Source organism: Toxotes jaculatrix, chromosome 11, assembly GCF_017976425.1.
Source record: "Toxotes jaculatrix isolate fToxJac2 chromosome 11, fToxJac2.pri, whole genome shotgun sequence".
Classification (NCBI taxonomy): domain Eukaryota; kingdom Metazoa; phylum Chordata; class Actinopteri; family Toxotidae; genus Toxotes; species Toxotes jaculatrix.
The window spans coordinates 8,746,336-8,767,227 of NC_054404.1; the positions used below are offsets into that span (position 1 = coordinate 8,746,336).

Here is a 20,892-nt window from a genome sequence, read left to right on the forward strand (position 1 = left end):
CTTGAACACTTTTGATGGTTATGTTTGCCTCAGCCTTTTCTGATGCCGTCCAGGGGATTTATTTTGCTTTGAAGAGCTGGATTTTATTTTTTTGCTGTGTTCACTGTCCCTCAACCTGCCTCGTCTATTTCTGCTTCAGTCAGTGACGATTGCGTCCGTGCCCCTTACTCAGACTGGAACATGCCCTGCAGCTACACACGCATGCATTAAGACTTTCTGAGGTTAGTCTCAGAAGAAAAAAATGGTTTTCTGCCTTTATATGATGGATTTGTCCCTGTATGATCGTTAAATGTAAGTGGTAGAAACTGGCAGAATAAAATGGAAGCTCTTTTTGATTCTCGGACGGTCAGAAACATTTTTTTGAATTTCTACATCAAATGCCATCAAGTTTTTTTTTTGTTATGGGAATAAGGAAAATGCAGAAAGTTGTTCTAAAGAGCAACCAAACAATTTTCTTCAAATTTAAACCAGAGAGGGCAGTAAGACCCTGCTATTCAGCAAGATTTTAAGTTATTCTGAGTTAAGAGTCATCAAGTTTCCTTCCAAATTTAGTACAATTTTAACTGAATTTACAAAAAAATGCCTTATAATCACTTTTGTGATTATAATGAGTTGGGAGCATCTAGAAAAACAGCAGGTGGCACTAATTATCCAGCTGGGTATTTAACAATATAGCTTTACTTTTAAGCAGACTAAGGGGTAGAATGTGTTTCTATTATAGCCACAGCCGTATTTCACTTTAACAATATGACCCTATCAATTTAATACTACTGTGTGTATTTGGTCAGTATCAAATATTGTATTAAAATAATTAGTTGACAACTACATGACATGACAGGGGTGCCTCTTAACAGTGTTACTTCAAGGTGAACAGTGATTAGACACACATACATACACACACACACACACACACACACACAAGCAACAATGATAACAACGATGCTTTGGATTAGTGAAAAAGTAAAAAAAATCACAATCTTGAGTCTCTGTGACAGAGTGATTACAGACGTACACTCACAGTTATTTGTAAACAAGCACAGACATACTGTTACCTTATACTCTAAATCTACAGTGGAAATCTTTTCTATTTTGGTTATGGTCATTCATTTTCAGTCGTATTTCATTGGCATAATTTTATATAATCCATTTCATTTATCTATGTATAGTCACAGAATTTATTTCTTCACTTTTCCATATTTTTTCTTAGAGCAGTGTACTGTATACTATCACTGAATTCAAAACTAAAAGGATTATCTAAGAGACATGTTGCTAGCTTTACAAATCTCCTCAAAGTGCAAGACTGCGATGTGGGAAAGTGCATGAGTCCTGCCAGCGAATCACTCGACAACACCGCTCTGCCAGCGTGCAGACTGTCATCTTACTGTAGTATGTATTCACACATCTAACCATGCTGATGGAGCAAGCACACATCAAAACCTTTCACTTCATAACATGTTGGCTGCATAACATGTTAAGCAAAGCAAATTGGACTGACATCCTCACTAAAGCTACAGACAGCAGTGTGGTCTGAAGACAGTAAGTGCATCTTGTATCAGATAAACGTTCATCTCTCCACTCTCACGTCCATTGGCTGGACAAGAGATGGCAAATCTAAATTTGTTACTTGGCAATAAATGCGCCACTGGAAGAAGGCAGCATTCACAATAATTGTCCAAAGTGCTTCCGTACTTCCATTTCAGAAGAAGGATTATTCAAATGATTAATATTACTACTTGAAAATGTTTTCATAAAAAAGTAACTATCCATTATTTATAAATCATCAAATCAGTTTAGTTATTTGATGTCAGAGTTTACTTTTTTTGATGCTTCCATTTCAGATCAGGGGTGCATGAGAAAGCAAGTCACTGCACGTCAATAAGATGAACCCGAAGTCTTATATCTACATTAAGATGTGTTATTTCATTGATTAGCTGATGCATCTTAGAAACCACCAGTGATTCAGTTTTAACTTCTCGGACCTAAATCTTGCCAAGCAACATTATCCAAACCCCTGCCCACTTGCCAAGATAGTACTTGTTGCCAAGCAACACAGACTTACTTAACATTCAATCAAGGAGATTTTAAACGCATTCTTCCCTGCAAACCCAAAGTACAAGTATGAGTGACTGCATGAGTAACGAAACAGGCAAATATGACAAGTTTATCTGGCAATAAAAGTGTTGTTGGTACCAAAGAAGGTTTCAGATTTGATTTTTCTTTTTGTTAAAGACCCTGAAAACCTGTTTTCTCAATCTGAATTGTTGCATGTCCAAATGATGTAAAAGCCAATTGTTGCGCTTTTGATAATGTCAGCAGAGTAACCTTCTTGATCTTTGTTTGGCTTCGGCCCCGCTTTGGAAACACAAAGCACAATGTGCTCTTGGGAAATTAAAGTTCCTGGAATTTTTGGCGGAAAAGCACATTTATTTGTTTGTGAGGTACTTGGGTGCACCAATCAGGATTTTACAATATTTGAATTAAAATCTGCTGACAGTTGTTGGGTTGTTATTTTATATTGTTCTGTAAATCTGATCAAACCACACCGACACAGCCCTGGTGAAGCAGATCAGGAGATTTTAAGTGCTCTTAATAAATAAAATCATGTTTTTTTCCCCAGACTTCAACTTTAGTCATGAATATTTACTGTTATAGAGAAATACTCAAAACTGGGTTTCGAGGGGCTTTAAGACACCTGAAACAGTCTTTTTTTTTTTTTTTTTTTTTTTTTTTTTTTTTTACCATTTTCCAGGTTCTTTTGAAGTGGGAGGCTGTAAATTGGTGGCACACTGCTGGGTGTGGCTTTATGTCACCTGACAGTCTTCCTCTAGCGAGTACAGTACGCAGCAACACGACACACGTGGGTCACAATAGCCGTACATTTACATCCTCAGGCTCAATCTTGCACACACAAATGGCAGTTCCACTTGCTAAATAAATAGAACACACAAAAGTTTCAAAACCCACCTGGAGCAGAAATCAATTTCACATTGAACAAGAGAACATCACAATCCAGATTCTTTATGCATGCAGCATGTGAACACACCATAGTCCTGGTTTACTAAGCTTTTGTTACAGGGTTGCAGGTGTTTTTGCAGAGTGTAAATATCAAGCTACATATAGCCTTTTAGCCTGATGAGCATGTCTGAACACTCCTACGGGAGACTCAGGCTCATATCAATAATTTCACTCTTTCGTAAGAGTTAAAACTTGAAGCTGACATCATTTACCGGTGAATTCTTCCCGGTTTCATTGTTTCTGCCTTCATCTCTGCTTGTGAAATAGCTCCTGCTGACAAATCCTTAGTAAATCTGTGTGGTTGAAGGTTGCAGCTGAGGCATGTGAACTGTCCCATGGCTCATAATTCTCTATTGTGTTGTGTGCAATTGTGTGTTAATGAATATTTACAGTACCACAAAAAACAGCTAGAGGAAGAGAGACATAGGCTTGGCACTGCTTCGGTATTATCACATAGACACAGACTGCAGAGTCTGTACAACAGTAATGAAGAGTGTAAATATATGCGTGGGGATTATGTTTGTGTGTGTCTGAGTGTGTGTGTTTTTGCTGTCCACCACCTCTTCCTCCTCCTCCCCCTCCTCCTCTTCATCCTCCTCACTGAGTGGGGGAGCAGTCGTCTAGATCCAGCAGCTCCCTGACCAGTCTCTCTCCAAACTGCGCTCGGCTGTAGCGTTTGACCGTGTAGGCGTCAGACATCTTGTAGAGGATGTACGCGTTGTTGATGGCGATGCTGATACTCAACCAGAACACCTGCTGCCAGGTCTTGTTGGGCTTGTGGAAGATAAAGTACCTGTGGGGAAAAAACATCATAGCTACTTACTCCACAGCCTCCATTCAAAGATTTTCTTGTAAATCAATGAAAAAGTAAACACTGCATGAATGTGTAGTCTTGCATCCACTGCTATTTTGTAAAATGTACTTACTTGCTGTACTTGTCGTCATATTTGCAGATGTAGCTGAGGTGCGCTGCAAAGGCCTCAACAGCCAGAGGACATGGGATCTCCCCACTTTTTCTCTTGATGATCAAACCTGCCACAAACACACATACAACAAACTGAGAGTAAGAGACACCGAGTTCCATTTTCTCCGGACCCTCTGGTCACCTGGCCAACAACCAGACAAGGGAGAGAGGTGTGCACATGCTTTTCTTTTTGTGGTCTTTGCTCTTTGGTCTTTTTCACAGCAGACATTCAGACCTGTCACAGCAGGAAACACAAAGGCGTCACCAGTGACATCTATGATGGTTCCGTTCCATTCAAGTACCAGTAAGCTCTGACAGTGAGCCAGCATGCGCAGTACCACTGTCCTGGACTGACAGTGCCCCAGAAAAACATATCAGCAGTTCTGGGAACACTAAATTTCTCCATGACTGTTTGCCAAAATCAGTTGGTGAATAAATTTGGGGCAACAAATAACCCAGGCAGTTACAGAATACAGTTAGACTGTATCTGGCCAGGCTATATCAAGTCTTAAGGATGCTTTTAGACTTAAGTCATGTGCAGAAGTCTAAACTTTTGTGATATGGTCGAGGCTGGACACAGTCTGGGCTCATCTCCCTTGAAAGCCACATTAGTTTGGAGGAGTGGGGGTATTGTAAAAGTGCCCATTTTATTACTAGCAATATTTCTACTCGTGCAAAATATAAGAGAGAATTAAATTAAAACCACCAAGGCTCAGGAGCTGCTGTTATACCATGTTTTAAGTTACCATTAAGTTGAATTAATTATATAATATTGCCCAGACAACAGTCACTCATTTTGATATGGCTTCTTTATATGCAACATAAATGCTGTGGTTATTGATGGCATTGGCAACTATTTTATTCTGCTCTAAGTACAGAGTGAAAAAACATGTGAACACACACACACACACACACACACACACACACACACACAGGGAAAGGAAAATCAATACTGGATAGTAACAGTTTAACTGATCTGGGGCCTCACTTCAACACACACCATTCAAAAGAGCTCAGGAACACACTGCAGCCCTTCAACTTGGTTTAAAACCTAACAAAACGGTTTCGTCGAGAGCGGATTACGCTATAAGAGGTGGAGAATATCATGATCCTGTTGCCTCCTAGAACTGGATTATCATGGATTAGAAGCTCTCGTTGATTTTCCCTGACACGTTTTTTTACTACGTGCATTTGTGCGTTAATGTGTGTTGTGTGCACCATCTCCTGTCAGTACAAGAAATATCGAAGCATTTAAAATTCAGTTAGACAAAATATACCTTTGCACATTTAAGAACAGTATAACTTCACTGTTATCAGTGTAGTTTAACAGCTTCTAGCTGACCTTGTTTTGTCGGGGAGTATGCGTTGGTGAGGAACCTGAAGTGTCCCTTGTTGTACCAGCTGATCAGTGACATGCTGCCTTTCATCATTACTCGTGATTGGCCGCGCTGCGCTGGTGTGGAGCCGCAGACCAACATGCCCTGTGGTAAACCTGTACAGTCGCTCTTCCTGGTGCTCAGCAGACCACAGCAGAAGATATCTGGAGGAGGATAAATGCAAAGACACGTCAATATTTGCACAAATACCTGTGGAACTGTGTAGGCACCTGTTTACTTTAGATAAAATACCAACTGGTACTAACTAAAAATTAAATGGTAAGTAGATTAATCGATCATTCGATCGACAGAAGATTAAGTCTAAGTCTTTTTTAAGTCTTCTGTGAAATCACCTTGGGGTTTTGGGTATTGCGATGGATATTTTATAGAGCTAAGTTTCATCCATCCCTGCAGTAACTCCTGTGCATTTCTTATGCTTTTCATTCATTCTGCTTGTTTATATCTCTCTCTAACAGCTGTATCACTTCTTCTCCTCTTCATATCTCAGTATTTTTTTTGTCTTTCCACCCATTCATTTCTTTATTTCCTACGTGGATGAGTGGAGGAGAAACAATCATGTGGCTGACTGCTGCTGATTTGCAAATGTTCTGTTTGGAGAATGATTTCTATCTGTGTTGCGTGTGTGTGTGTTTGTGTATCCACAGTAAGTGCTGATGAAGAGTGCAGGGCAATTAAGTCTTCTAATTAATCTGGTGTGATAAGTTTGAAAGAAAAATGTTGGACAATGCCTTCACAAGCTCAGAACTGAGTTTTTTTCAGCCGAATGTCTCTTGGTAGCTTCACCCAATTAGGACGACAAAATACTGATAACATCTCTGGATTTGTTTTTCTTTACTTAGCGTACTACAGCTCTGCCTGGCGGAGTTTAAAATTGCTCCTCTGTTACGGTTTAGTGAAAGAGCGTTTGTGATAAGAGGAATGTAAAAACTTTTCAATTTCCAAGCTGTGCTGATGATATCGTCACAGGAGCCTCATCTGTCTCTAATATATCTCTGATATCTGCTCTCTGCCTTCACCGATTCACTCGTGTTCAGCCTGTCCCACATCTGCTGTTATCATGAAAATAAGAAACCAGGTCACTGAAGAGAATTCAAATGTGACTCATCGTACCTAACAGGATTATGATTTCATTATAAAATATGCCTTTGGTATAATGAGCATGTTAATGAGGGATGGAATCAAAGATGGATTATCAGCATAAAATATCATAATGTCTTCCAAAACAATTTCTTGCGCATTTTTGCAACAACTTCTGATAAAATATCCGATACTGAGAACATTGGGTTTTTGTAAGCTGCTGACATTAAGTAGTGTTTCACTTAAGTGACCCCTTTACCTATTGATTGTCTTAAGCTGTGACCAGGCTAATCACTCCCCACTGAATCTCCCATTTATTGCTCAAGGCAAAAGATAATTAACAGTCTATTGCAGTGCATCCTGGGGCTGTTATGGTCAAAGTTAGCTGAACAGCAAAAAAAAACACATTCATCTTAGAAAGTTCCTTAGTGTAAAGATTCAGTCATCAAGATGCATTTTTCTTATAACAAGGAAAAATGGGGTGGAACAGTTCCACATTTTTCAGTGCAATTTCTCTTTGTTCTCTCAAATATTTGGAAAGTATATGACAGGCAGGCTTGTGCCTTTACACATCCATATGTGGTTAAAACTGTTTCACGTGGGACAGGACAAGGACAGATGAAGAGGAGAAAATGAATCATTCTGACTGCCTTCTGTAGTGCTGTGATGTCTCATTTGAAGGTAAACTGCAACAGACTGTCGTCCTCTCTGTGTTCTTTAGCCTGGGGACGCTATCATCGTGACATGATTAAAAATAGATAAACAAATAAAAATTGCATAGAGGGAGATGAGATGAGGAAAGAGAATAAAATCTGTACACCAAAGCAGAAAACGAGAGAGGAGGGAGGGGACACGAGATGACAAAGTGTTTTATTTAGGCAGCATGATGGAGACACACCAATAGATACAATATCTGCTACGGCAACTTGTTTGTGTACCTTGTTTGCTGAATTCAGTGAAAAGACTGAGGCTCGTGATGGACGGCCCGGTGAAGATGATGGTGTTCTTGCCAGAGATGTTCTGGCAGAGCTGCTTGGCCACGAGGCTGTGGAGCTGAGGCTTGTTCTTCAAGGTGGCCAGACCGTCTGTACCCTGGCCCTCCTTCAGATGGACTGAGATCTGCAGAAAAGGAGGGGGGCAGGACATGAAGATAAAAGAGACATAGAACTAGCACATTAACTTTCAAGTTTCCCTTAAGTTTTCAACCCTCTGAACTCTCTCTCTGGACCAAACAGGGCTACTGTCTGTATTTACTTTTGGTCAGGCTTAGAGAGAAGACAAAGGCCACTTTTAAGGGAAATACACCATGTTGGAATATACTGAAATTTTCCTTGAAGGCACCAACAATCTCAGTTTGAGTCTAGACGTGGAACCTCTGATGCATGTCCTCCTCCCTGCCCTCTCTCTCTCTCCCCTCTCATAAAGGCATAAAATGCACAAGAAATACAGTGAAAAATGACATGTCGGCCTGACATTAGTGCAAAAAAAGTCCATAAAGCATCCAATATTAACATAAGAATTAACATAAATGTGCTCAGCAACTTCTTCTTAGGTGTGTGTGTGTGTGTTTGTGTGTGTATATATATATATATATATACATACACACACACACACACACACACACACACACAAACTGAAATGTAAACCCACAAACACCAGTGTCACCCTTGCACCTTCTGCTGTTGTTCATGAGCTGAACGGCATTAGCCTGATTATCCAGCACCTACGTCAGGCTTGTAGCTATTACACTAAGTGGTCAGTCTATGTGTCTGTGTCTGTGTGTGTATGTTTGTGTTGCACACTGGCTAATGGAAGCTCATTGATTCACTCCATTAACTCATTTTATTTCTTAGATTTTTTTTTTTCTCCCTCGACACAATTCATTTAGAGAGAGAAGATATCAATGCAGGCTCACATCAGCGTACAGTGGACTGGTAAAGACTGAGTGACTAGCAAATGGCCACAATCACCGTGAATGCTAATGCTTATTTGTTAAATGGATGGGATGATGGAATATGGCTGTAAATGACAGAGACTGTAATGCTTCTTGTGCACAACCTGTTGTTTTACAAAGGAGATTTAGGATTAAAAAGAAAACCATGAATGATTAGATTCATCAGTTGTCTCATTTGATATATAAACCAAGGATAAACAAAATAAATGAAATGGGCAAATTAAAATTCTTATAGTGGACTCTCCTCTGTCCAGTAATCTAATTCTGGACTACATCCAGGCTAAAGAAGGAACTTCTTCCCCTGCAGTATAGTCTTATGCCTGAGATCTTTCTATTTATGGGCTCAGTGTAGTGAAAAGCCCTTGCTTTACAATGTCGTATAATTATATTGTTGTACTTCCTACCCAATTTACCAATTCAAGTTTGTCCTTGGGAAGCTCATTCTCGAAAGTGAACAGTAAAATGCTGGTATGCTTTACTGACATTCTGCTACTGATCTCATGCTAGATATATAAACTGTAATGCACTGGCTGACATGTTACTCTTATATTAAGAGTGTCAGTTTTCAGAGGTGTTCAGTTAAAGAGAAAAGGATGACAAGGACGGCTTAGGTGCTGTCGGATGTCAGTAAACATGTTGTCAGCTTAGCTGCTGTGAAGCCTGTCAGTCATTCAGATACCTAGAAGTGTAAATTACAGATCACTTTGCTGTTTCGAATCGTTCTGTTCAGTTCAGGTTGATGACACTTCAGCACGCTCAACGGTAAGTGAAGGCATCACTGCTCCCACAGCCACAACCGCTGAGCGCTGATTCTGACTGCTTTCCGCTCAGATGCTGGTTCAAGCTGTCACATTCAATTCAGTACAAAGCCAGTCCATGCAAGCACTGTTTACAAGGTTAATGGCTCAGCAGCCATTTGTTTGCAATAGTTATTACGTTATGATTGTTTCTATGGTGTTTAATGGTCTTAAACAAGTCAGTAACGTACTGAGAATCACAGCTGGGCCGACAACAGCGCTCTGCTGATTCGATCAGTGACAAAGGTGAAATTTTGGACAGTCCTCACTGACCGAGGTCAGAATAAGGTAAACTACATGATGTGGAAGCAAAGAGTTAGAGGTAGTAGAGGTAAAGAGTTGGTTTACCCAAACTGAAACAACAACAACAACAACAATAACAGAAAAACAAGCAGAAAACACTCATTGCATATGTTAGATGGTAAATGTATATGTACTCTTAAATATAATAATGCAAATGTTTGTGTGTTTCCTGGTCTGAGCCTGCATGTGTCACTTCATCACCTCATCACTTAAACAGGAGGTCGCCTCAAGCACTTCTCACCAATAAAGCTATACAAAACAGTCTGGGAGTTGTGGTCTCTAATTCTTTTCCTTTATAATGACCTCTGTGATGGTCTGAGTTGGAGAGGTCTGTCAGTCCTCTCGTAGCGCCAGGCCTCAGTTAAATAGTGTTGTTATATAAGCAACTGGCGTAGGAGTGGAAGGTTGCAGTAAGGGCAAGGTTGTTAGTGAGCAAAGCAGCTCTGCCTGCCTGAGATGTGACACACAGATCTGATCCTGAGCCAGCAGCTATTCCACTCTAGAACAACATCAAAAGGAAAATCTGACAACCAACAGTTTTTTCCCAGAAGGTATTTCTCATTTCAAGAGGAGTTTGAACTTGAATTTTTTTTTTTTAAATCAAACTTTGCGTTTCTTTCTTGTAAAGCCTTGAAATGTTGTTGATTAATTTAAGAGTGATTTTATTCTTTGTAGCGTCGATAAGTACTTGGCTGAATGAAAAAAATGATGCACCATTGAGTTTCTGATGTTTTCATGAAAGCCTCTTTGACTTGCATTTTCTATGTAAAATATTTGATTTCTGCCATGAAGCCCGAAAGCCGCAAATTAAAAAAAAAACAGCCCTCAAAGAAAACTCACAAACTTGTACTTCCCTCTCATCTCTTTATTCTCTTTTGCTTCACTTTTACTTTATCTCCAAAGACAACTTGTCATACACACACAGACCGAGCATCATGTGCTGCTACCTGACAGATGAATCCAGTGGAGGTGCACTGTCGAACCCAGAGGCTGAACTTCCTCTTCTTCCTCTTCCTCAGCTCTCTTTCCGTACAAGTGGTGATGAACACTGGATCCTCGTCTATCAAGGGCTCATGGAGAACCTGAAAACACACAGTAAATGTTACTGCACACGTGAGTTTGTCTTAGTGTGTTTTTTACATAACAGTGTCACAAGTCAAGTACAAGAGGTGTTATTGGAAAAATAGCCAGCCTAACCAAGAGAGGAAAAAAAGGAGGTTGTGTATGATGTAACATTACAGCTAAGAGTTTAGAGAGAGAAGGAAGCCAATCGAAGATCCTCACAAGTCGCAGTGTGTTGGAGTGTGATACTGTAGAGAGTAAAAACATTGGTCTCAGCAGAAACACGCTCTCTACTGTGCAGCTCTGTCTGCAAAACCCTTCAGAAAAATGCCTTCTCCCTTGTCAGTTTCAGTTTTTTTGGATCGTTTCAGTCGTTTCTTTGTCCTTTTCGTTTGAATTTATATGTTATCCCCTTCAGAATTTCTTTTTGTCTGTCTATGCCTGACTGTTCCAACTTCAGAGAAACCAGACTAAAAAATACATCTAAAAAATGTCTAACTTTGTCCTAAATGGTAAAAATAGACAACTGAAATTTTCTTTGCTGCAGCACATTCAGTGGACGCTGTGGGGGAAAAAAGTGAAAAAGACAAAGTCGTAAAAAAAAAAGTGGTTCTGCTCTCTGCTTAGCATGGCGCAAGTTCATTCAAATTTAAAGCTAAATGGAAAATAAATACTGTTTCAAGTTTTATGATTCACCACCTTTCAAACAAGCCGTCTGGAGTAAAGTGCAAAAAATGACTCAATCAATTGTGAGAAAAAAAAATCAGACAATTTTGACAACAGTTTTCGTTTTTCATTTTTCAAGCAAAAATTACAAAACTTCGTTTGTTCCAATTCCTCAAATGTAAAGATACTGTTTTACTTTGTTTCCCGTGATTATAAACTGAATATCTTTGCATTTCGGACTGCTGTTGCCAAAGAAGTCGCGGCAGCCACTTACTGATGTGGTGAGTGGACATATGAAAAATGGCTGCATGTGGATCTGCTAATTTTACCATCAAACTGATGAACATAATGAAAGAAATGGCAAAATATGTTTCAAAAGCAGGGTCACGTTTCCAGGTCTGCTCACTGTCTTTAAATAGTAGGGGTGGGTCAGATCACATCCCGAGGATGAATTTCACAAGAAGGATTAATGAAAGTATTTCAAAACTGGCACACAGTCCCAAATCCCAACACACACAAACCGAGCAGAACAAACAGAAATGCACAAAATATAAATGTTTTTTTTTCTTCTTTTTTTTTTATGGACAATTAAACCAGCGCAATATACCTAAAACCCTAAAACCTGGCCAAGTATTTCCCAGGGATGCTGCCAACCACAAAATAAATATTTGCATTTCAAATTTCTCTCAGTTCTCCCTTCCTCCGGTGTCTTCCCTGTCTCCTTCACACAGTCCACCATGATTTGACTAAAGCTGGACTGAGCAGCGACCAACAGCTCTCTGTTGCTCTACGACCGAGAGCAACAAGTCATTTCCCAGTCAAATGTGGATTTATGGATATACAAGTGGAAAACGAATGAGGCTATCTAGCCTTTGGATGGATGACATCACTCAAACCACAATGGCCTTTTAAGAAATATCTCATCCTGTAGCTGCCACACATTAGCACAGTGCTAACTACTGCAGCTTGCTTCTCTCTTGGTGACCTGATTTTTATCCACACCTTATCCTAACCGCTGAAAACAAGGTGGTGATGTTTGTACCTGAATGCTCCAAGTAAATCATTTCCATGTGTTCACGCTAATCCTGCACTGGACCAAGAACGGAGGAAAATCCATCCGTCCACTCACTTTGCACTGGATGTTCAGTGAAGACCGCGACACATGCTCTTAAAGATTTTTTTACACTTGCAAATCAATAGAAAGCAGTGTCAACAGATGATCTTAATGACTGTAAAACCGCCAGTCTGACACAGAAAACATGAAGCATCACTGTCAGTATGAGCTAACATTACATGCTAATGTTCAGCACTGATATTATCAACTTCTTTGCACTCATATTCACACAGACCACAAAACACACACACCATGTTGAATAAAGCTTGTTCTGATGTAGTCGACTCAGTAAGTGGCAGATAAATAAATAAATCCAGGCTGCACAGAATCGCATTTTGATTGCTCATTTCCCTCCCTTTGTTCATCTGATAATAAAAAATACATCTGAAATGATTTGTCAATTAATCGATTAATTAGTGGGGGGAAAAAATGGACCAGATTAATCAGACTAATTGATAATGAAAAAAAAAAAATCACAACTTTCAGTCCAGACTCAAACCACTACACAAACTGCTTTCCTTCTGTGTCAGTCATTAAATGGGCAGATTACTTTTCCACTGCCTGTAGAGCAACAGCCTCAGTCTGTGCCACTCTGCCCCTGGCACAGAAAACCAACAGATAAAACAAACTGGCCTAGATACACATGTACCCTGCTTCTCCTAATGACACACACACACACACACATGCTGTCTGACCATCGGCCTGTCCTCATTGTTTCAGTCATTTTTAGATCTAAGTGGAATTTAGTTTAGCATGACACCACGTTTCACCAAACCACCAAGCCTTGACATTTTTATTATTTTGACGGCTGAGTGAGATGTGGACGTGATGTGAGGAGGGGGCTGCCGTTAAGGATCTGTATTCCCAAATGCATCACAGCACTTTCACAATGAAGCTGATGTTATAGCAGTCATACTGCAGAAAGACCAAAAGCAATTTAATCAGCTACCTCCCGGAAATTCATTAATTTTTAAGAGCTCGACAGTGGCTCTAGGAGTGGCACCACAGGAATATGATTAGCCACCCCTGGTGCCCTCCTCCTAACCAGATTCTGAATATGACGATTTAGTAGAATGAGAAAAGCCCTTTAATGAAGTGGAAGCAATGCTGTGTTTTCTAACTGAGCAGTTTGTGAAATGACATTCTACTTTTCTGATTGCTGCTCTCTACTTCCTCAAAAGAGTGAATTTCTTTGTGTTGTTTTTACTTTTTTGCACTCATGTACAGATGATAATCAAGTTAGACAGAAGCATAACAGTGATGTGCAAGTGCTGGTTTGGCTTGAACCACACTGTTAATTCGTAGGTCCTTTCAAATCTGCAGTGCTGCGGTTCATCTAGAGAAGAAAGCAAAGTAGGAGTTGAATATACTCCAGCCCAACCAAAATAGAGTAGCAAGGCGGGTGCGCCACTGCCCCAGTTGCATAAATGTAGATCTAATGCATACAGTGCAACTCAGCACAAGTTGAAGTAAGTCTTCTTGAGGGGAAGTCTGTTAAAAATCAGTGCTTTTTTTGTAAATACTTGCGGTGTAAACAGTTTTCAAACTTGAGCTCATTTCTTTAGCTACTGTATCAAAAGTACATATATACAACGATTTAGGGATAGTTAATCGGTCCAATTTCCTGATGCGATTCGACTACCAATCGATTATTGAGTTTCAAATTGACAACAGTGACACAAAATACGCCATAAGAGTATTGCACCATTTACTCAACTTCTCTTTAATTGAGAAACATCTCAATGCACCTTCAGTATTGTGTAGTATAGCTGTAACTTCCACATTTTTTTTTTTTACTCGTTTTAGATGTAGTCTTTCACTGGGGATAATTTTGTCGTTACCTCGAGAAGAGTACGTTGATTTGATGGAATGACCACGCAGCCTCTTCTGGATGGAAGTGCGATATGTGAACCCTCATCCGCTTGATCCGAACTCTCTTAGGGGCAATGTAGAGTAGCCAGTTAACATAATGTGCATGTTTTTGGGATTGTGGGGGGGAAAGCCCGGCGTACGCGGAGAAAACTCACGCAGACACAGGGAGAACATGCAAACTCCGCGCCGAAGAGCTCAGACCGGGTTTCGAACCGGGAGCCCTCGTGTTGCTAGTATATACTTTAGCTCAGTGCGGCAAAGTTTGCAGACAACGTACGTCCTGTTGACGTGTTTAAAACTTATGCCATGAAAACCAAAGCGCATCCACACGCTCGCTTTTAGCCTGGATGGATTGGTTGGTGTCGGTTAATGTTTTCTCTTCGTTCATTTCACGCGCCTCTCGTCTCGCTAGCATAGGAAGCTTGCTCGCTGGCTCTGTTACAGGGTGTTTTGTTATGAATGTTAGTCAACAGCTCCTCCTTGCGGTTAAATCCTGTATGACAGCCAGTAACTGGAGAGTCACTGCTGCGTGTTACAATTATTATTTTTTTTTTAATCAATCTTTGGAAACTGAATAACCATCTATAATTCAATCGCGATTAATCAATAATAGATTTTTTTCACCACCCCTACAAATATACCTGAAAGCCAACCAGTACCGTATTGTACACACCTGTGTCTGTGAAGGTCTGAATGTGCAGCCGAATGACTGCTGCAGTGAGTCCAGGAAAGGCTGGATCTTGTACAGGCCCTGGTTGCTTCCTTGTGACGGCCGGAAGGCCACAATGTGGAAGTACTTGAGAATCTTCTCAAAACGTGCCTGGCTCATCTTCAAGGCGATGCTCCGGTTGCTGAAGAAGCCTGAGCTCCAGATGCTGAGCACCGACTCGCAGCGGTGCACACTGGTGGAGGTGACAAAGCCTAGGAAGGCCTTCATCTCCTGGGCGGTGACAGGACGCCAACCTTCGTCTGCGCCGAAACGCTCCTGGAACTTCTTGGCATACATGTTAGTCTGGGTGATCATGTTTTGGATGCAATTGTCCGGAACGAAGAGCTGAAAAAAGTCCAAGGCTGTGGCGGTGGCCGGCATCTTCTGAGCAGGGCCTGGATCAGGACAGGAAGGAAAAAGAAAAAATGAGTGAAACATTATGGCAGAGGAAAGTGGACAGATTGACAGATAGAGAGTCCCATATGGGCTAACTCACAGACACAACTGTCACTTAATCCCATTTTTAAACTTTGGCACCAAGCCTTCAGTTTGATTGACTTTGCTGAATAAAAAGTTTCTCTCTTGACACTGTAAGACATAATAAAATTTGATTCTGTTGAGCTGTCACTGTCCAGGCTGTGTGGGATGCATATAAACTGTATCTTTCCTACATAACTACATTTTCGTCTCATAAAACAGGAGCAAACAGTAACAGAGAGAACGTCTATTAATTACTGGAGTCTTAATTGTATTGTATTGTCACAGAAACATATCACATTCTCATATAATCGCTGGGCTTTTTCCTGAATCAGCCAGTGCAGCTTTTGGTGTGAATGTCACAAGCCCAGGGCAGCAGTTAGGAAGTTTACACAACATGACAGCCGCCACACTGTGATGCTTGTCACAGCGTGGCGTTTCTACGCTTGCCGAAGGTTTCAGTGTCTCGTTGCTTTAGTGTTATGGCAGGCAATGAATCAAAATCATGTTCTGATGTAGTCGAGTCAGGAGTGAACTTTGAATGAGAGGTGTCTGAAGTCATACTGTCAGTTAAGCATCAGCTGATGGGAGATGGTGTTGTTCAAACAGCAACATTTTAAAGTCTGTATGTGACCTAACAGACCTGTTATACTGTCTACCCCTCCAATGATTCCATAAAGGGGTACTTTATACCGCAGGGTGTTCTGATTGTCATGGATAAATGCTTGAAATATTTAGTAAGAAGCAATTAATTGGTTCTGAGTGTCCAGCTGCAACCAAATGAATGCTTCTGTCTTTTAATGCTGAGATGCAGATAACATGTATAAGACCTAAAATTAAATGGTACGTTGTTAAAGCAACATGTGGAGGAGGACAAGAGGAAAAAACACAGAGTAGAGTACAAGCAGGCCCACACAGCTGATGCTTGCAGCCAAGACAGCAGAAGTAGCTGGGCCATGGCTCGAAATCCACTCATTTGCATTCGATTAGACTTGAAAGCTGAATGTAAAATCCAGCGTGACTTCCTTGGAGCGAGCCACTCCCCGATAAAAACATCAGACATTCAGATGGAAGGTCCGCTGAGGCAAAATGACTCACCTCCGCTCATCTCAGGAGTAAGCCAAAAATACAACCTGAGGAAGGACTCATCACTTTCATGGATAATGGAATTGTTTCATCTGCTCCTGAGCAAATATAACCTTCCTTCACAGATTTCTTTATACATTCCTGCCAGCTGATCTTCAGTCCAGCCTATATCAATCTGATTAAAATGGACCAAACATTTACATAATTCTTTACATAACTCTTCCAGACTACTATTAACTGATGTTCAGAATCAGAATCAGAAACACTTTATTGCCGGTTTATTCATACACTTTATTCATCTACACGGGAAGACTTAAAATATCAATTTCCCACATTACTCATTACAAAACACCAACTACGTTGCACATACACACAGACGTATAATCCCTCATGATTATCAGCTGTTGTAGTATTTCTATCGTCGAGGGACAAACATCTGCCTGGTAGAGCTTTTATAGCCACGGATTTAAGAATGAGAGATTACAGTGAATGCAGTGGATAAACCCTTTGCGTAGACCAAACATGCTTTAGCTCAGGTTTAAGCTAAATGGAAAATACAGACAGAGCACAAGAGAGTGTGACAGCAATTTCGGGCTATTTTGACTAATAGGGTTTTCCATGACAAACCAATGTAACAATATTAATAAAAATAATTTTCTGATGTTAATATACAGAATATCATATTTGGAATATACACCAAATCCATATGTAAAACAAAAACTTTAACCAATTTACAGATGATAAAAAAATGTAATGATTGTTTAAGTTTGCTAACTCCGTCTCAAAAGCCTGGAAAAGAAGACGAGATAAAGATAGGTAAATTATGTTCAGTCTTGTCTATGTCACGTCACCCTTTTGGCTGACTGCGAGTATGAGTATGCGCACGAGCAACAGGATGATAACTACAGTTCACTTAACGGCCACCAGTGTCATTAATAACAAGGGTTTTCTGAATGTTACATATAGTACCTTTAAATAAAAATATTATAAAAATTTCACGTTGTGTGTATGCAGACGAGATACAGAAATACAGGGTCAGACAGACAAACTGACATATGGAGAGAACCAGTAATCTATCAGACGAGCTCAGCAAAGTGAATGAATAAATAGCTCTTTAATTCCCTTCAACATCATGATAAGGTGGTTACATAATCTGAGATGTGGATGAATGCATCATAATCCTTGGCTTGGTCATTTGCCACCCCCCTCGCACTGCGAGGGAAACAATCTCATGCTGAGATGAAGATAACATATCACCTATAAACCCAACCTTGGGTAAAACACATTTTTATGCAAGCCAAAAACCCAGCATGGTTTCAAAAACTCCATCTGCATCTGTTTCAAGACCAACGACGTGTTGCTGCTGTAACTGTAAACAAACCCAAAACCACAACCCAGTTGGAATGTTTGAGAGTCTGTATGAGGCTGATTTGATGCTTTCTGATGGCGGCTGATGATTTATGTACAGGGTGCACAGTCTCCGAGGAGTGGAGCTGTCACACTAACGCTGTGTCTGTGTCAGCACTGTTACAGCTGGACAGTAAGACACAGAGAGACAGGGAAATGGGCAGGGAGATAGACAGGCAGGTGACAAAAATACAGTCAAGTGGGCAGATAGATAGACAGGGAAATCCAGACACATGGTAGAAATATCAATGATGACACTTCCACAGTTCGCCATGGACAGACTTAGTGGAAACCTCATCTAGCTTAAGCAACTCCCCATTCTATGCCATTAAAACTGGTGGAGAAACATTGATGCAGATATGATGATGCTCAGGATGCAGTCAATCTTTACTGTTCAGGCCAATTAAACGAGAGCTCGATCTTGGCTATTCGTGGACTGAAGAGTGATTATGCTCCTTGGCAGTCTATACATCCATCCAGCCAGGCAACTCTTAATCATCTGAACCCTGATAAAGAACGGCGCAACCACACCCACGCTGGCTGTGCTTGAGCAAACAGACACTAACTGTATTTTAACAAACCAGAACAGACTATATAAACCAGACAGGCACACCTGCTGCCTCCCTAGCTTATGTCAACAGAGTCAAAACCAGACAAACAGAATAGGACAGAGCGGGATGTTGAGAGTATAGTACATCCTGGAACACTTTTCTCACCATGGAACCTCTTATGGGACCCCAGCTTAGCTCAGTTTGGCCTAGATTATTTTGGATAAGTGAAATAGGCACCACTCCATATCTGGGCCCTGTCTCACAAAGCGGGATTAATGAAGTTAGCTGGATAACTGGAGAACAAATCCAAATGAAACTTGACAGAAGGGGCTGCACTATAAACCCAAACCTCACTCCCTGATGCATACTGGACTTAGCAGTAGATAAATGGATGAAAACTGTTCTCAAGACAGCAGGATACATATTGGCTAACAGTGGCTTTTAAGCAGCATGAGAACAATTTGTGAGGTGATACTTTTGGGAAAAGAGAGAGAGCGGTGGTGGGGGCATGGTGCTGTTTAACTGTCACAACACACACATTTGTAGAGAGAGTGTGCAACAAAAATCAGTGTGTGTTTTGCTTGTGTCTCATGTAAATACAGTCATGAGTTCTGTTAATCGACTTGGTGCAAGAGGACCACCGTCTGTGCATGTATTCTGCATACATACACTGCTATATGTGTGTGTACTGTTATGTGTGCTGAGCCAGGCCAGACATCACGCTGGTTCTCTAGATTAAACCGCATGTCCCCCTGCAATGCCCTGAAACATGAACTCACACAGAAGCACACACACACAGGGGCAGCATGTGTACGGCAGCACCAAGGGGTGAAGTATCAAAGGCTAAGCGTTTGCCATTAACTCACTACAGCAATTAACGATGCAGTGTCATGCTTCTCTCAGTCACTCACTCACTACACACACGCACGAGGAGGATGCATGCACGCGCGCGCACGCACGCACGCACGCACACACACACACACACACACTCACAAACGAAAATGAAACAAGCATCCAGTTGTGTCAGAGCAATAGCCTTTTGTGTGCCGTTTTGGCACCGGACTGAGAACCACAGAGATGGCCTGCCTGACCTGAAAAATATGAACTGCACTATTTCTGTCTGTCTCTATCCAATCACTTCGCACCCACGGGCAACTCTTCCCCTTTGCACAAATGACCTTATTCATCTTGTCGTGCATCACGTCTCACCATATGTCTCTTTGTACGTCGGCACCGTAACATCCTGCAGAGTCTCCGTCCAGCCCTCCTCCTCTGCCTGACTACGGGACAGAGAGCCCGGGGGACCGGCTCCGCTGCTGCCACCTCCTGCTCCCCCGCTGTGCCCGCTCTCCTTATCGCCCCGTTTTTGGTGGTGGTGGTGGTGGTGGTGCTGCGGCTGCTGCTGCTGTTGCTGCTGCTCCTCCTCGCCTACCTCGGCTATGTAGTTGTCGGAGTCGGAGTCTCCGGAGGTGCTGTAGAAGGGATTGTCGCTGCTGTCATCCCCGGACTCGCCAAACACGTCGTCGGATATCTGCAGGCTCTCGTACCGGGAGCGGGCCGCTTCCAGGAGAGACAGCGCCTTCCGCCCGCACTCCGCCATCTCTCTCTGTGGTGATGCTCTACTCCCCCTTTCTATTTCTTCCTCCCTCTTTCTCACCCTTCCACTACGGCTTCAGTGGCGTGCGAGTGGTCACGATTTTGCAAGAACAGAGAGGTGTTTGCCTTTAATGTGTCGGCTACACCCTCCCCTTTCTTGGGTATGAATTATGATCCCCCTGCCCTCCAGGCTCGGATGCGGAGCCCGGCGTTCAGAAGCGTGTGGATCTGGGGAGAGCTGTCCGCTTCAAGGGTACTGAAATATTTCCGCTCCCTTGCTCTGCCTACAGCGCTGCGTACTGGGCAAAATTATCAACAGTCATGGCCCAGCATCCGGTTTGAAATACAAGCGAGTTCTCCACACAGGGAGAAAATAGAGAGTGGTGGCTGCCTCTGCATCACCTGACACCCTAGCGCTGCCCTGTCATCCAATAAGATTGCATTTTCTAACCCAAACTAAAAGAGGAGCGGCTGTAGTGGAAAAAAAAAAGATGATGATTAAGGAAAATATAAATGGTAGAATAACATGTTTGACACAAAAGATGATAATACAGGAAAAAATCAAATTAAACTTTTTTTTTTCAAGCTCCATTTAGTAGCTTCAGATCCCATCACAGGATCTCCCTCAGAGGAGGAGTTCGCCCTGTTGTTATGGCTCAAACGTTTTTTGGTCCATTTTCCATGGTCGGATGGGCAAGAAGTCCCAATCCCCTACAACTGAACTCAGTAAGAAAAAAAAAAGCAAAGTGAGCAATATAATAGTTCTAGCATTAACATAACATAACATGACGAAGAGCAAGAAACATTAGCCGTATTTTGTTGATTTTTGCCATGAAAGTAATAAA

At 41.4% G+C, this 20,892-nt stretch overlaps 1 protein-coding gene across 3 annotated transcripts; it reads right to left on the reverse strand.

Annotated features, from left to right (window-relative positions):
* Positions 1-847: 847 nt before the first annotated feature.
* On the reverse strand, positions 848-20,252 carry pgbd5 (piggyBac transposable element derived 5). Of its 3 annotated transcripts, none has more exons than XM_041050106.1 (8): positions 19,867-20,252; positions 19,661-19,788; positions 14,895-15,325; positions 10,455-10,589; positions 7,392-7,572; positions 5,322-5,519; positions 3,942-4,047; positions 848-3,808 (listed from the first exon to the last, which is right to left on the reverse strand). In XM_041050106.1, exons 1-8 carry the CDS (start codon positions 20,049-20,051, stop codon positions 3,613-3,615), a joined length of 1,560 nt encoding a protein of 519 aa, XP_040906040.1. In that variant the 5' UTR covers positions 20,052-20,252; the 3' UTR covers positions 848-3,612. The 3 variants fall into 3 exon arrangements, with proteins under 3 accessions (XP_040906040.1, XP_040906039.1, XP_040906038.1); XM_041050105.1 differs by having other exon boundaries at positions 19,661-19,767; positions 19,846-20,252; XM_041050104.1 differs by having other exon boundaries at positions 19,661-20,252.
* Positions 20,253-20,892: the final 640 nt, after the last annotated feature.